General features: G+C 33.1%; 1 protein-coding gene across 5 annotated transcripts in view; it reads right to left on the reverse strand.

The window, feature by feature from the left end:
- Erbin (erbb2 interacting protein) overlaps positions 1 to 13,286 on the reverse strand; it is a 131,482-nt gene that overhangs the window by 35,884 nt on the left and 82,312 nt on the right. For all 5 annotated transcript variants that reach the window (XM_076857202.2, XM_076857200.2, XM_076857203.2 and 2 more), the window contains exons 11-15: positions 11,734 to 11,806; positions 11,304 to 11,433; positions 10,890 to 11,005; positions 9,462 to 9,531; positions 467 to 566 (exon numbers count right to left, since the gene is read on the reverse strand). In XM_076857202.2, the coding sequence (XP_076713317.2) occupies positions 467 to 566; positions 9,462 to 9,531; positions 10,890 to 11,005; positions 11,304 to 11,433; positions 11,734 to 11,806 (489 nt within the window). The remainder of the gene's footprint in view (positions 1 to 466; positions 567 to 9,461; positions 9,532 to 10,889; positions 11,006 to 11,303; positions 11,434 to 11,733; positions 11,807 to 13,286) is intronic.

Genomic DNA, 13,286 nt, shown 5'->3' on the forward strand with positions numbered 1-13,286 from the left:
AAGTGTAGAAAATAATTTAGCAGTAACATTTATAGTCAGCATTCCATAGATCATTCTGTTCTAATGGACAGATTTGTAAGGATATAAATTTGCAACAGTAGATTGTTTAAAACAGAAGTGAATAAAATGTTTCCGTTTAATACTTCTAATCACATAAAACTTAATATGATTTTCTAACACTGAGGTAAATGTGACTTTAAATAGGGAGAATTACAATTGATGAAGTTAGCAACTTAATTTAAAGGCATTTCAAAGAAGCATGATACAACTATACCTCCAAATTCAAGTGTCTGCTACCCTTGAGATGTTACCTTATTTTCTCATTATTTTGACAGAAATTTTTTGATCAACATTCCATCATTCATCCAACCAGTATAAAATCTTTGAGACCTAAAATTCACTTTGCACCTTTACTTTGATTACTCTGTATCTGTTTTAAAGAGAAAAGAAATTCTTAAATTCCTACCATCCTCAGTTCTTGGCTGCTGAGGGAACATGTAGTTAGTGAGCACCATTTTCTGAGTCTCTGTATCAGTTTCTTTTTGAAGAGGTATCAAGGGTTTGGACTAGGGAAAAAAATAAATGTTCAATTTTCAATAACCTTACAGAAAATACATATCCAGCAATTCTTTTTTTGTTTTTAAAGTATCAAGGTATAGGTTACAAAAACAAATTTAAATATATATCATAACACTTTAGGCAATGATTTGAGACAATATAAAAATATTTTCAAAAATTAGGCATCAGTATAAGGTAAATTCAATGTATTTAGATAATCACTGAAATATCACTAGTGAAAAAAGATTGCATATACCAAGTATATTTATAGTTCAATAATTAGTTATTACAAGTAATTTATTTAATCAAGTTAAAAAATAAATCTTTCCATTTAATGTTATTTTGTCCTCTCTAGTATTTACTTTTCCAAAGAAGGTTTAGTCTAGTTACCTAAAAGTTATTCTAATTAACAGCTAAAAAGAGAGTCCTTAAAACAACTATTAAGTTGTAAACTGCCTCTCTCTCCTGCCCTCCTGTTTCCATTAATGGTCCCAACAAGTTGCTCAGTGATAGAGTTCCCAGGTAAGATTTTTTGCCTAATTGGTTAACAAATGTCAAATTACTACTAGTACTTCTTATAAGAAACCTAATTTTTTTCCATATTTTTGTTTCATTATAGTTGTATATAACAGTGGGATTCATTGTTATACATTCATACAGGGACACAATATAATTTGGCTAATATCATTCCCCTGTATTTTCACTTTCTCTCCCCTCCTGCTCCCTGGGTCCCTATATTTTACTCTACTGATCTCTCTTCAGTTTTCATGGAATCTCCCCTACCTTTCTTTTCCTTTTTCTCTAGCTTCCAAATATGAGAAAAAAATTCAACCCCTGATTTTCTGAATTTGGCTTATTTTTCTTAACATAATGATATCAAGTTCCATCCATTTTCCTGCAAATGAAATATTTCATTTTTTAATGACTGAATAAAACTCCTGTGTGTGTGTGTTTGTACACACACACACATTTTCTTTATCCCTTTATTAATTGATGGACACTTAAGGCTGGTTCCATAGTTTGGCGATTGTGAATTGAGCTGCTATAAAGATGGGTATGCATGTATCACTACAGTATGCTGACTTTAATTCTTTAGGATAAATACCAAGGATCAGTATAGCTGGGTCATGTAGTGGTTCCATTCCTTGTCTTCTAAGAAAACTCTTTTCTGATTTCTACAGTGGTTGTACTACTTTTCAATCCCATCAACAGTGTGAAAGTGTTCCTTTTTCTCCACATCCTCTCCAGCATTAATTATTGGTTGCATTGTTTTTTCTTTTTTGTACTGGGGATTGACCCAGGGCTGCTTTATGCTTTATCACTGAACACATCCCCAGTCCTTTTTATTTTGAGACAGAATCTCACTAAGTTGCTGAAGCTGGTCTTCAACTTGAAACCCTCCTGTCTCAAGTCTCCCCAGTCACCAGGATTACAGGCTGTGTCATTGTGCCTAGCATTATTTGTAGTCTTGATGGCTGCCATTCTTAACTTGAATGAGATGAAATTTCAGAGTAGTTTTTGTTTGCATTTCCCCAATCAATGAACTTCTTAAGATATGTGTGTGTGTGTGTGTGTGTGTAGTGCTGGGGCTTCCTCCATGCTAGGCAAGAGCAATACCCCTGAGATGATATACCCCTAATCCTTAATTCACTTCTTTTTATTTATTTATTTATTTATTTTTAGTTATCGGCGGACACAACATCTTTGTTTGTATGTGGTGCTGAGGATCGAACCTGGGCCGCACGCATGCCAGGCGAGCGCTCTACCGCTTGAGCCACATCCCCAGCCCTTAATTCACTTCTTAATGTAACTAATTCTTTTTTCCGATGCATTCACCTAACATCCTATCAATAGAAACCCTGGCTGACTCCAGGTAAACAGGCAACTACCCCAATCCTTTCCTCTCATGACCCATCAGTTTATCCTGTGGATTACTCTTTTTATGAAAACATAACATATAATTAATTCCATCATATAATCTTATCCCAAACATTTCAAAACTTAGCGTTCTATTCTCATTTTGCAATAAAAAAAAATGGCCTACATCTTGAACTTCTGAAATTTTCCTTGACTTCCTCATAGAACAAAAGTGATAGTACTACTTGTTTCCGTACAACAGTGCTTTTTCCTGAAGCCTCAAATACAGGGGCCTTATTCCTCCACACCTCATCTATCCTAACTCAGGAGATGGAGGTAGCACTTACAATGCCATTAGATTATTACTTCTCTATCCTCAAATTTAAATTCCTGCTTTTTTGAGGAATATAACCTTTGCCTCTATATTCAAGTCCTTTTCTGTTATCCAGTGACAGGTGGAATATTCCTAATACAAAAAATTGAAATGTTTCAAAATCTGAAACACTTCTGAGTGCTGACATGATGCCACAAGTGAAAATTTCACACCCAATCTCATTTGACTGACAGACTATAGTCAAGATATACTGCCGGGCATGGTGGTGCACTCCTGTAACCCCAGAGGCTTGGGAGGCTGAGGCAGAAGAATTACAAGTCCAAAGTCAGCTCCAGCAATTGAGAGATGCCCCAAACAACTTAATGAGAACCATTCTCAAAATAAAACATTACAAAAAAGGCCTGGGGATGTGGCTCAGTGGTTAAGCACCCCTGGGTTCAATCCCTGCTACCACAAAAAGAAGAAGAAGAAGAAAAGATGAACAAAATTATATTAAAATACTGTATACAATAACTTTCTACAGTCTATGTGTATGTGAAACATTAAAGAATTTTATGTTTAGACTTGGGTCACCAACATATCATTTTGCACTTAAGTATTCCAAAATCCTAAAACAAAAGCTTTAATAAGACCTTAACAAGACTCTTAAACCTCCAGAAATAAAACAAAGAATCAATAAGTGGGACAGTGTCAAAACAGTTTCTGCACAGCAAAGGAAATGATTTAAGAACATGAAGAGAGTGCCTACAGAATGGGAAATATTCAGAATGGGAAATATTTAGAATGGCAAATCTTTGCTGGCTGCTCTTCTGACAAGGGAAAATATAAAAAACTTTAAAAATTACCCAATGAATAAATGGACCAAAAAACTAAACAGAAACTTCTCAAAAGACATACAAATGGCCAACGAATATTTGAAATATGTTTAATATACCTAGCAATCAGAGAAATGGAAATCAAAACAACACTGGGATTTTCTTTCATTCCATTTAGAAAGGCAATAATCAAGAATACAAGTAATAATAAATGCTGGCAAGGATGTAGGGAAAAGGTACACTCATTCATCACTGGTAGGTCAGCAAATTAGTACAACCACTGTGTCAAACAGTATAGAAATTCCTCAAAAGACAAGTAAAGGAACCACATTATGACCCAACTATCCCACTCCCTGGTGTTTGTCCAAGAGAACTAAAATCAGCACAGTATAGTGATAGATGTGTACCTGTGTTTACTGCAGCAAAACTCATAATACCTAAGTTATGAAACCTGCTCATGTGTCCATCAAGTGGAAAAAGAAAATGCATTACATATATACACTCAGTGAAGGTTTTACTCAGCCATAAAGAATAATGAAATTATGTCATTTGCTGGTAAATGGATAAAACTAGAGAACATCACACTTAGTGAAATAATCCAGACTCAGAAAGTCAAAGGTCATATGAAGAAGCCAGAAACAAATAAGGAATTAAAAAAAGAGTAGCTCCCATGAAAATAGAAGGGAGAACAGTGGAGTAGAGGAAGGGAATCAAGGGGGAGAGAGGAGGATGGGATAGGTGCTGAACTGCAAAAAAATTTTTTGATCAAATTATGCTAATGTAGATGTATGAATATATCACATGAGTTCTACTTTTATGTACATCTATAAAGCACTAATTAAAAAGAAAACAATAAATAGAAGGAAAACCAACAGAGTAGAGGTAGGACAGCAGGAAGAGGGAAGAGGGGAGGGAAAGCAAAAGTACTGGGGATTGAGGAGCAAATAATATTACACACATGTATGTATGAATGTGTCAAAATAACCTCCACTATTATGCATAACTATAAGGAACTAATAAAAACAGCAATTTTTTCTAAAATCTGAAAAAAAAAATCTGGAGTCTATTAACATTTCTGGTTCCAAGCATTTTAGATAAGGAATACTCAACCTGAATTCCTGCCACTTTATCCCAAATCCTTCCAGAATACCGGGTAATTCAACAGATGTAAAACATAAATGCCATAGCTAAACTCTTGGCCCAGTGGTTTATTAGTGGATGTTTGTGGGAAGGAGGGGAAAAAGTCCTCTTACATGGGAATATCAGAATTATCCAGGAGGCTTTTTTTTTAAATATATTTTTAGTTGCAGATGAATACAATATCTTTATTTATTTTTATATGGTGCTAAGGATCAAATCTGGTGCCTCACATGTATAAGAAAAGCACTCTACCACTAAGCCACAACCCCAGCTCTCTGGTATGCCTTTACAAACCAATATTACCTTGAAAATGTTTAACTGTCATCACTGCAAGACTCTGAGAACAAACTAAATACTAATTACATATTTTAAAATGGGTGAACTATGTGGTATATGAATTGTACTTCAATATAGCTGTTATAAGAAAACTAATTAACTGTTACTTATGAAGTCTAAGGACAGAAAAATAGGTTAAAAACTATTTATGAAGCCCTAGTTCCCTGAACACCCAACCCTTTATCTTTTATTGGGGTCGGGAGGACAAGGGATTGAACTCAGGGGCACTCAGCCACAGAGCCACATCCCAAGCCCTATTTTGTATTTTATTTAGAGACAGGGTCTCACTGAGTTGCTTAGTGCCTTGCTTTTGCTGAGGCTGGCTTTGAACTTGCAATCTTTCTGCACAGCTGGAATTATGCCTGGCCCAACCCTTGGTATTTCATCCTACTTCATTTTAGCTACTTATTCCATTTCATTGCCATAATTAGGATCCTAGAATATTGCCTGTAAATATCCTTCTTCTGAAATCTCAAAATCACTCATTTAACAAATACTTATTATAAACTATTTATATTGAAGCACTAGATGGCAGGCACTGGATTATAGAGATGTAAGCAAAATAATTGTTTTACTGACTTTGTAAAATTTACAGTATATAAATAGGAGGAAACAAGTAATAAAATATCAAATTGCAACACAATGTAATTACAGCATGGACAAGGTACAGAGTGCTAAGAGAACGGGGGAGCTATGAGTACGACAGCATTTCTGCAAGTCTAAAGTGAGGAAAATAAGAAGGCAGAAAGTGAAAAATTAGAACGAAGATGTAAGGGGTAGAGATGCAGTCACAGGATGTAAAGGATTTTGAAAATGTGTGATATTAAGAAAAAAGGTATCATTAAAAGGTTTTACATGGGTTAGTTATAGGATCAGATTAAAAAATCACTTGAAGCCAAGTGTTGAGTATACGCCTATAATACCTGCAGCTCAGGAGGCTGAGGCAGGAGAATCATAAGTTCAAAGCCAGTCCCAGCAACTTAGTGAGGCTCTAAGCAATTTAACGAGACCCTGTCTCTAAGTAAAATATTTTAAAAAGGGCTTGGAATGTGGCTCAGTGGTTAAGTGCCCCTGAGTTCAATCCCCAGGACCCTCCAAAAAAAACAAAACCCCACTTGAGTTACCATGTGGGTCAGAAAGGATTCAGGGTGATGAGGAGGTGGAAGCGTTGGTAATAATGAAGGCAGAGTTCTATTAGGAAACTATCTTAATAGCCTCAGTCAGCAATGTCCACTAGAACTACAATATGAGACAAAAATGGGAATCAAATAATTTATCATTTCTACTAGCTACACTTTTAAAAAGGCGAAAATAGATTATAACATAATCTCAAATAAAAATTATAAATGGAATAATTTATATTTTCTGTTTGTACTAAGGCTATAAAATCCAGTGTGCATTTAATTTATACCACATCTCTAGCAATTAGAGAAATGCAAATTAAAACTACATTGAGATTCCACGTCCAGTCAGAATGGCAATTATCAAGAATATAAGTAACAATGTTGGCAAGGATGTGGGGAAAAAGGTACTCATACTGCAAATTGGTGCAATCTTTATAGAAAACAGTATGGAGATTCCTCAGAAAACTTGGAATGGAACCATCATTTTACCCAGTTATCCACTCCTAAGAATATACCCAAAGGACTTAAAATCTTTGCCATCCTTGAACTATAACACAGGTTGGTTTTCTTTTGCATGGATAAAAGACTCTCCAAGAATTGGTCTCTGTCCACCTCATTTCCAGTGTCTTTCCTCTTAAGAGTCATGTTCTAGTCACAATGACCCACTTGTAGAGTTATCAAATATACTAGGCTGCTTCACATCTAAGTCCTCATGGTTCATAATAAACCTTCTAATAAGAACACTATTAATCCTTTCTTTGATAAAAATTCTACTCCTCTTTTGAGTGGTAATTCAGGTACTGCAGACATTCCCTCCTCTGGGGAACATGACATTAAATCCCCAAATTATCCTCTCCATCTGTAATCCTAAAGTAGTCCTACTCAAACCAGTTTGTATTACAATGATTTTCTAAATGTCACTGTTTTCCCTATCTTGCACAACCTGGCACAAAGGAACTGGTCAATAAATGGTTCATCAGAATCATAAAATAAATGAGGGAATAAATTAATAAATAATTGTTCTTCTCCATGCCTTCAGAGACTCATGAAAAATATTAATCATGTACTATCTATGTAGTAATTTTAATAAATATTAAACAGCAGAGCAATTTGTTTTCAAAATTCACAATCAGACTATTTCCATTATACTTAGTTTTTTTACAACATAATATTTGTTTTGTACCACAAGGGAAATTTTCTAGCCAGATCTGATATTATTTTACTAGATATTTTGTCAAACTATGAGGGAATAATGACCCTGCCATACAATTTTTGTTTTTAAACAATAGTGGGTAATGGGGAAAAAATGATAGGATACTGTAAACATGAAGAAATTGTAGTAGTTGATAATTTCATAAAAGGGAAAATCTGGGCTAGGGCTGTAGCTAAGTGGTAAAGCACTTGCCTCGCAAGTGTGAGACCCTGGGTTCGATCCTCAGCACCACATAAAAATAAGTAAGTAAATAAATAAAGATATTTTTAAAAATGGAAAATCTGCCATAATTTGCTGGCATCAATTTATCCACATAAGTGCTTATGTACTAATAAAGTTAGTCTGATATCAGGAACTATGCCTTGTCCCTATTTTAGTTAGTATCTGGCATAAGTCAGAGCCCCATAAACATTTTCTGATTCCAGTTACAAAGCTTCAAATAATCAAGTTCCAAACTTAAAATAACCAACTGAGAGATATCAAGAAGATTTTCACATATGTGTAGTATTCAAGCTCTAAAAAAGCAAATGTATTATCATTTTAATTCATTTCTTTAATATCATTTCTTTCCAGATCTGTAAAGCAGTTAAATACTACAGTATTAAGACCCATGGATTAACATTAACTTAGGGCATTTTAGAATATTAGTAAGAGGTAGGAAAAGGGTCCATAGTTAAAACAATTAGAGAATCCTGGAATACAAATAAGTGGATTTATTTTTTTCCCCCTTGGTAGTTGTAGATGAACATCAGGCCTTTAGTTTATTTGTTTATTTTTATGTGGTGCTAGGATCACACCCAGTGCCTGATGTGTGCTAGGCAAGTACTCTGCCAGAGAGCTACAGTCCCAGCCTCAAGTGGGTTTTTTTTTCCCTATAGCAACATCTCAAGGCTGGTAACATAACTCAAAAGAGGGATACAAGTTTTCTCAAGCAAATTTGGCTATGTATGAAACTTATGAGAATAATCTGAGACCAGTGTATACAAACCTCGGGGGGAAAAAAGGTACTGTTCAAAGTCAAATAGTAAGCTTTAATTCTTTTAATTAAAAAGATCAACAAATTATATATTCTATTTTGTGAAAAAAAAAAATTTACCAGGAACCCTTGCATACTATTGGTGGGAATGTTAACTAGGTCCAGTTATCATGGAAAACAGTCTAGATGGGGTCCTCCAAAAAAGTTTAAAAGAACTATATGATTCATTAATACCACTACTGATTTTACAAATATGTATGTATGTGAGGGTGTGTGTGTGTGTGTGTGTGTGTGTGTGTGTGTGTATGCATACATACATATGCACACAGAGACAAAATAAATTCAGTATTTCAAGGAGATATCTGTACTCCCATGTTCACTGCAGCATTACTCACAATTGCTAAGAAATCAACCTAAACATCTATCAACAGATAAATGCATACAAAAATGTGGTGTATGTATATGTATAAACAATGAAATACTATTCAGCTTTAGAAAAAAAGGAAATCCTGTCATTTGCAACTATATGAATAAACCTGGAGCACATTATGCTAAGTGAAATAAGCCAAAGGTAAAGACAAATATCACATGATGTCATTTACATGTGGAATCTAAAATAGGAGAACTCACAGAAATAGAATAAAGGCTGAGTGAGAGATATATGAGGATATATTGGTCAAAGGGTACAAAATGTCAATTAGACTAGAGCAATAAATTCAAGAGCTCTATTGTTCACCATGATGACTTTAGTTAAAAACAATGCATTGCATTCTTGAAAACTGCTCAAAGAATAGATTTAAGCATATTCAGAAAAACTGACAAGTATATGGTGCCATTACTGAAGTAAAGATAGGAAGTACTAAATCTGATTTCCTAATCTCTACTCTTATGGGCTTAAAAATTTGGCAAGTTCAATAGGCCTTATTTATTTATTACAACTGTGCTACAAAAATTATGTTTCTAAATATTTTAAATATTTTTATTTATATACAAATACATTTTTATATATGTACCACAGTGTATAAGTGCTCTTAAATGGCCCTACGTAAACTAGAATGCATAACTATATAAAAATTGGAATTCCAGTAATTAGAATCAGAATACCTACCTGATTATCTGAAAGCCACATAGCAGTCAATTGTTGTAGCTTTGTAAAGCTAAAAGGCAAATTCTTTAATCTGTAGGAAAAAATACAAACAAAAATTAAACTTTAAAATAACAATATTTAAAATGAATGAAAGTTGGGGCTGGAGGTAAATGAATCAAAGCTAAATCTGATGGTCTTCTGAACAATGTTATAAAATGACATATGCAAACAGGACAAAAAAAGAGAGAGAAAAGACCAATATAGGTCTTCGTATACCAAAAAAAAAAAATTATCTAGTTTTAATAATATAATTCTTCAACCAAATCACTCAATAAGTAAGAAAATGAATAATCAACAACTTCAAAAAAAAAGTCTTATACACAAGTCAAATTGTCCTTGCCTTAGAGGAAAAAAAACAAGGAAACATTAAGTACTATCTTATAAAATTGCTTTGGCTTTTTATTTGTATTTAGGAAGTACTCTTAGAGATAGCTAGTTGTAAAAACTGCATTGCTTTCTGTATTTTTTGTGAGCCATTACTTATACAATCAAGAACACTATTTTAAGATGATAATGAGTAAAAACAAAGTAGTATAAGCACTTATTAGAATGTGAAAATAAAATAGTACCCTGTTTAAAACAGAATATCTATTTCAACCTTGCTATCTTAGGCCTAACTAGTCTTCTGTGCCCCCTTTTAAGGCAATTTGTTAAAACCTAAGTCTTCTAGTTTGGGAAGAGGAAATACAGGCCCAAACAATGAGTTAATAAGAAAGCAGTAGTTCTGTTTAAATAAAATGGAATTGTCATAATATCATTAACTATTCAGAAAACTGAGTTTAAATTAAAGCTCTACCTTACAAGCAATGTAAGTCACCTTAAATATGAGTCTTAAATTTCTCTTAAATAAAATGGGGAAACCTGTTGAACGATTCCACAGAAGACTTCACAAGATATTATGAAAATAAGATGTATACAACACTCTACAAGTGGTGTTCTAATCATCCTCATCAGTATTTTTACTTCAGGAAAAGGTTTGAATATTTTTAACTTAAATATTGTTCCAATATAGTGATCACAGTGATCAATTTGCTCTGCACTTTGACTTTGTGGTCCAAGCAGTGTAAATGAGTGTACCTCTACCCAGAAAAATATAAACAACAGATTACATTGAAATATTGATTTGTTCAACAATATTATTAAGGAAAAGATCTGACTTTAGGAAGAAAACGTTATTATAAGGAGAGAATAAAGGTTGTATTCCAAAATGAACAGTGACAACCACAGTATAATTTACATCAGAAAAAAATTAGATCAATCTCTTTAAACAAATTTTAAAATATACATGAAAAGAGGAACAAGCATTAGCTATGCTATCATATTTTATAAAACTTTAATTTCATTCATTCAGTCTTCTAAAAACCAATTGATGAATGTAATATTACAAACCTATTGTCACTTAAATTAATGACTTTTAATTTTTGCATATCACCCATTTCCTCTGGAAGTGTCTCAAGTTTATTAGAATGGAGAAACAGCACAGTTATATTTTTCCAGTTTCCAATCTGAAAGAGAAACATTTGGCCTAGAGGTTAATGAACACATTAATAACATTGTATTTGAAAGTTATGAAAATGATTCTTTGCATTTATAAGAGGAGTAAATTTATTCCTTTTTTAGTTATTGGTTTTCATGAACAAAGGAAAGTATTTAGGTACATATTCTAAATTAACATAGCTAGTTATTATTCAGAACATAACAAATTGTTTTACAAAGAAAATAAATGAAACAATACTGGTAGCTATAATAAAGATAATTAGAAAAAAGTGAGAAAAAAGCTAAAACACATTTAAAATATAGTACCTCTGGGGGTAATTGTTGTAAGTAATTGTGATCTGCAGCAAAGGTTCTAATGTTAGTTAGCTGTCCAATAGATGAAGGCAAAGCTTCAACTTCATTGAAACTGCAATCTAGTTCTTCTATTGATATTAACCTTTAATTATAAATGGAAATACACATTATTAAATATATATATACACACATATAAAATTCAAAATTTAAGAACATGAACAGTTGAACTTGACTATGAACCCCGTGAAACTTCATATAGGTAAACTTAATTATTAACAAATTAATAGGTCTGTCAATTTACCCAAACTGCATACCAGTTATTTGATTAAATAGTTGTAGAAATTCCTTTAGTTGTTATTTATGCAATTATCTGAAGACATATATGGCATGCTGAACTAAAAGTAAAAATTTCAAGGATCTACACATTTACCAAAACACATACCCTCCTACAGAGTCTGGTAGATACATTAATTGGTTTTCATCTATTTTTAAAGTTGTGACATTCTTCAACGAACCTATTAAAAGAAGAAATAACAATTTTTCAACACTTACTAGAAGTCCACATTCAATGTGAGACATTACATTTGGCAAGAATTAAGAACTTTGCAAACTAACCTATCAAGAGATACCACTCCCAATTCCGCTCATTCTGTTCTCTTAACCTATGTTTACAAGTCTAACCCACAACCCTTTTAATACAGTGTATATTTCTTTACTAACCCCCACTGAAATGTAAACTTCAGAAGAGAAGGGACTTTCTGTCTGCACTATTTACTGCTATAACTCCATTCCTAAAAACAATGTCATGGTTGACAAGAAACCAATATCCCTACCCTCAAAAAAAAACCTTTATTGAATTAAAAGAAGAAATGGCAAAGGTCTATAACAAACTATTCTATGTATAAAAATATTAAAAATTAAAAGTGTTGATTAGAGTATAATGCTAGTGAATTTGCAAAATGTACATTATCTAAAACAACTAACTTAACTGAGAAATATGTAAAATTTATTTTTTAAGTTTTTTATTAACATCTTTGTTTATAGTCATTTTATTAATAATTGCACAAACTTGGAGCAACCAAGATGTTCTCCACTAGATGAATAGATCAATAAACAGCAGCAGATCCAGACAGTTAAATATAATTTAGCGCTTAAAAATAAATGAGCTATCAAGCCATGAGAAGACATGGAGAAACCTTAAATGAATATAACAAAGTCAATCTGAAAGGCTACATGTTGTATGACTCTGTAGTAACATCCTAAAAAAGGCAACTAAGAGAAACAGTTATGGATCTATGGTTTCCAGGGGTTTCAAGGAAGGAGGGATGAAGATATAGAGCATAAAGGATTTTTAGAGCAGTGAAACTATTCTGTATGAAGTTATAATGAGAGATAACAGGTCATTAAACATTTGTCAAGGGCTATATTTGTGGCTCAGTGGCAGAGTGTTTGCCTAGCATGTGGGAGGCACTGGGTTTGATTCTCAGGTCCATATATAAATAAATAAAATAAAGGTCCATCAACGACTTAAAAAAAAAAATTGTCAAAACCCACAGAATTTGCAATACCAAAAATGAACTCCAATGTAAAATGTGGAGTTGGGTTGCTAACAACATTTAGGATAACAATATTTAGGATTTAGTGCTTCCATTAAAATAATTCAATTCCTTTGAAATTTCATTTTATAAGAAACTGAATAAATACAGATTTTTATTTTTTAATTTATTTTCAGTGCTGGGGATTGAACCTGGGACCTTGTGCATGCCAGGCAAGCGCTCTATCACTGAGTCATGTCTCCAACTCTTAGAAATACAGATTCAGTAATCGCAGATCTCTCACAAGATTTGTTCAACAAGTCTGTTTTCTTGTCTGCTCTATAATAAAGTGGGCCTGGAAAAAAGTTACTAAATAAGGGCTATGATTAAGGGTTAAAAACCAGTTATACAGATTCTTTATAAGACTTATTTAGTGTAAATTAACATTAACAACAAGTAA

This window comes from Callospermophilus lateralis, chromosome 5, assembly GCF_048772815.1.
Source record: "Callospermophilus lateralis isolate mCalLat2 chromosome 5, mCalLat2.hap1, whole genome shotgun sequence".
Classification (NCBI taxonomy): domain Eukaryota; kingdom Metazoa; phylum Chordata; class Mammalia; order Rodentia; family Sciuridae; genus Callospermophilus; species Callospermophilus lateralis.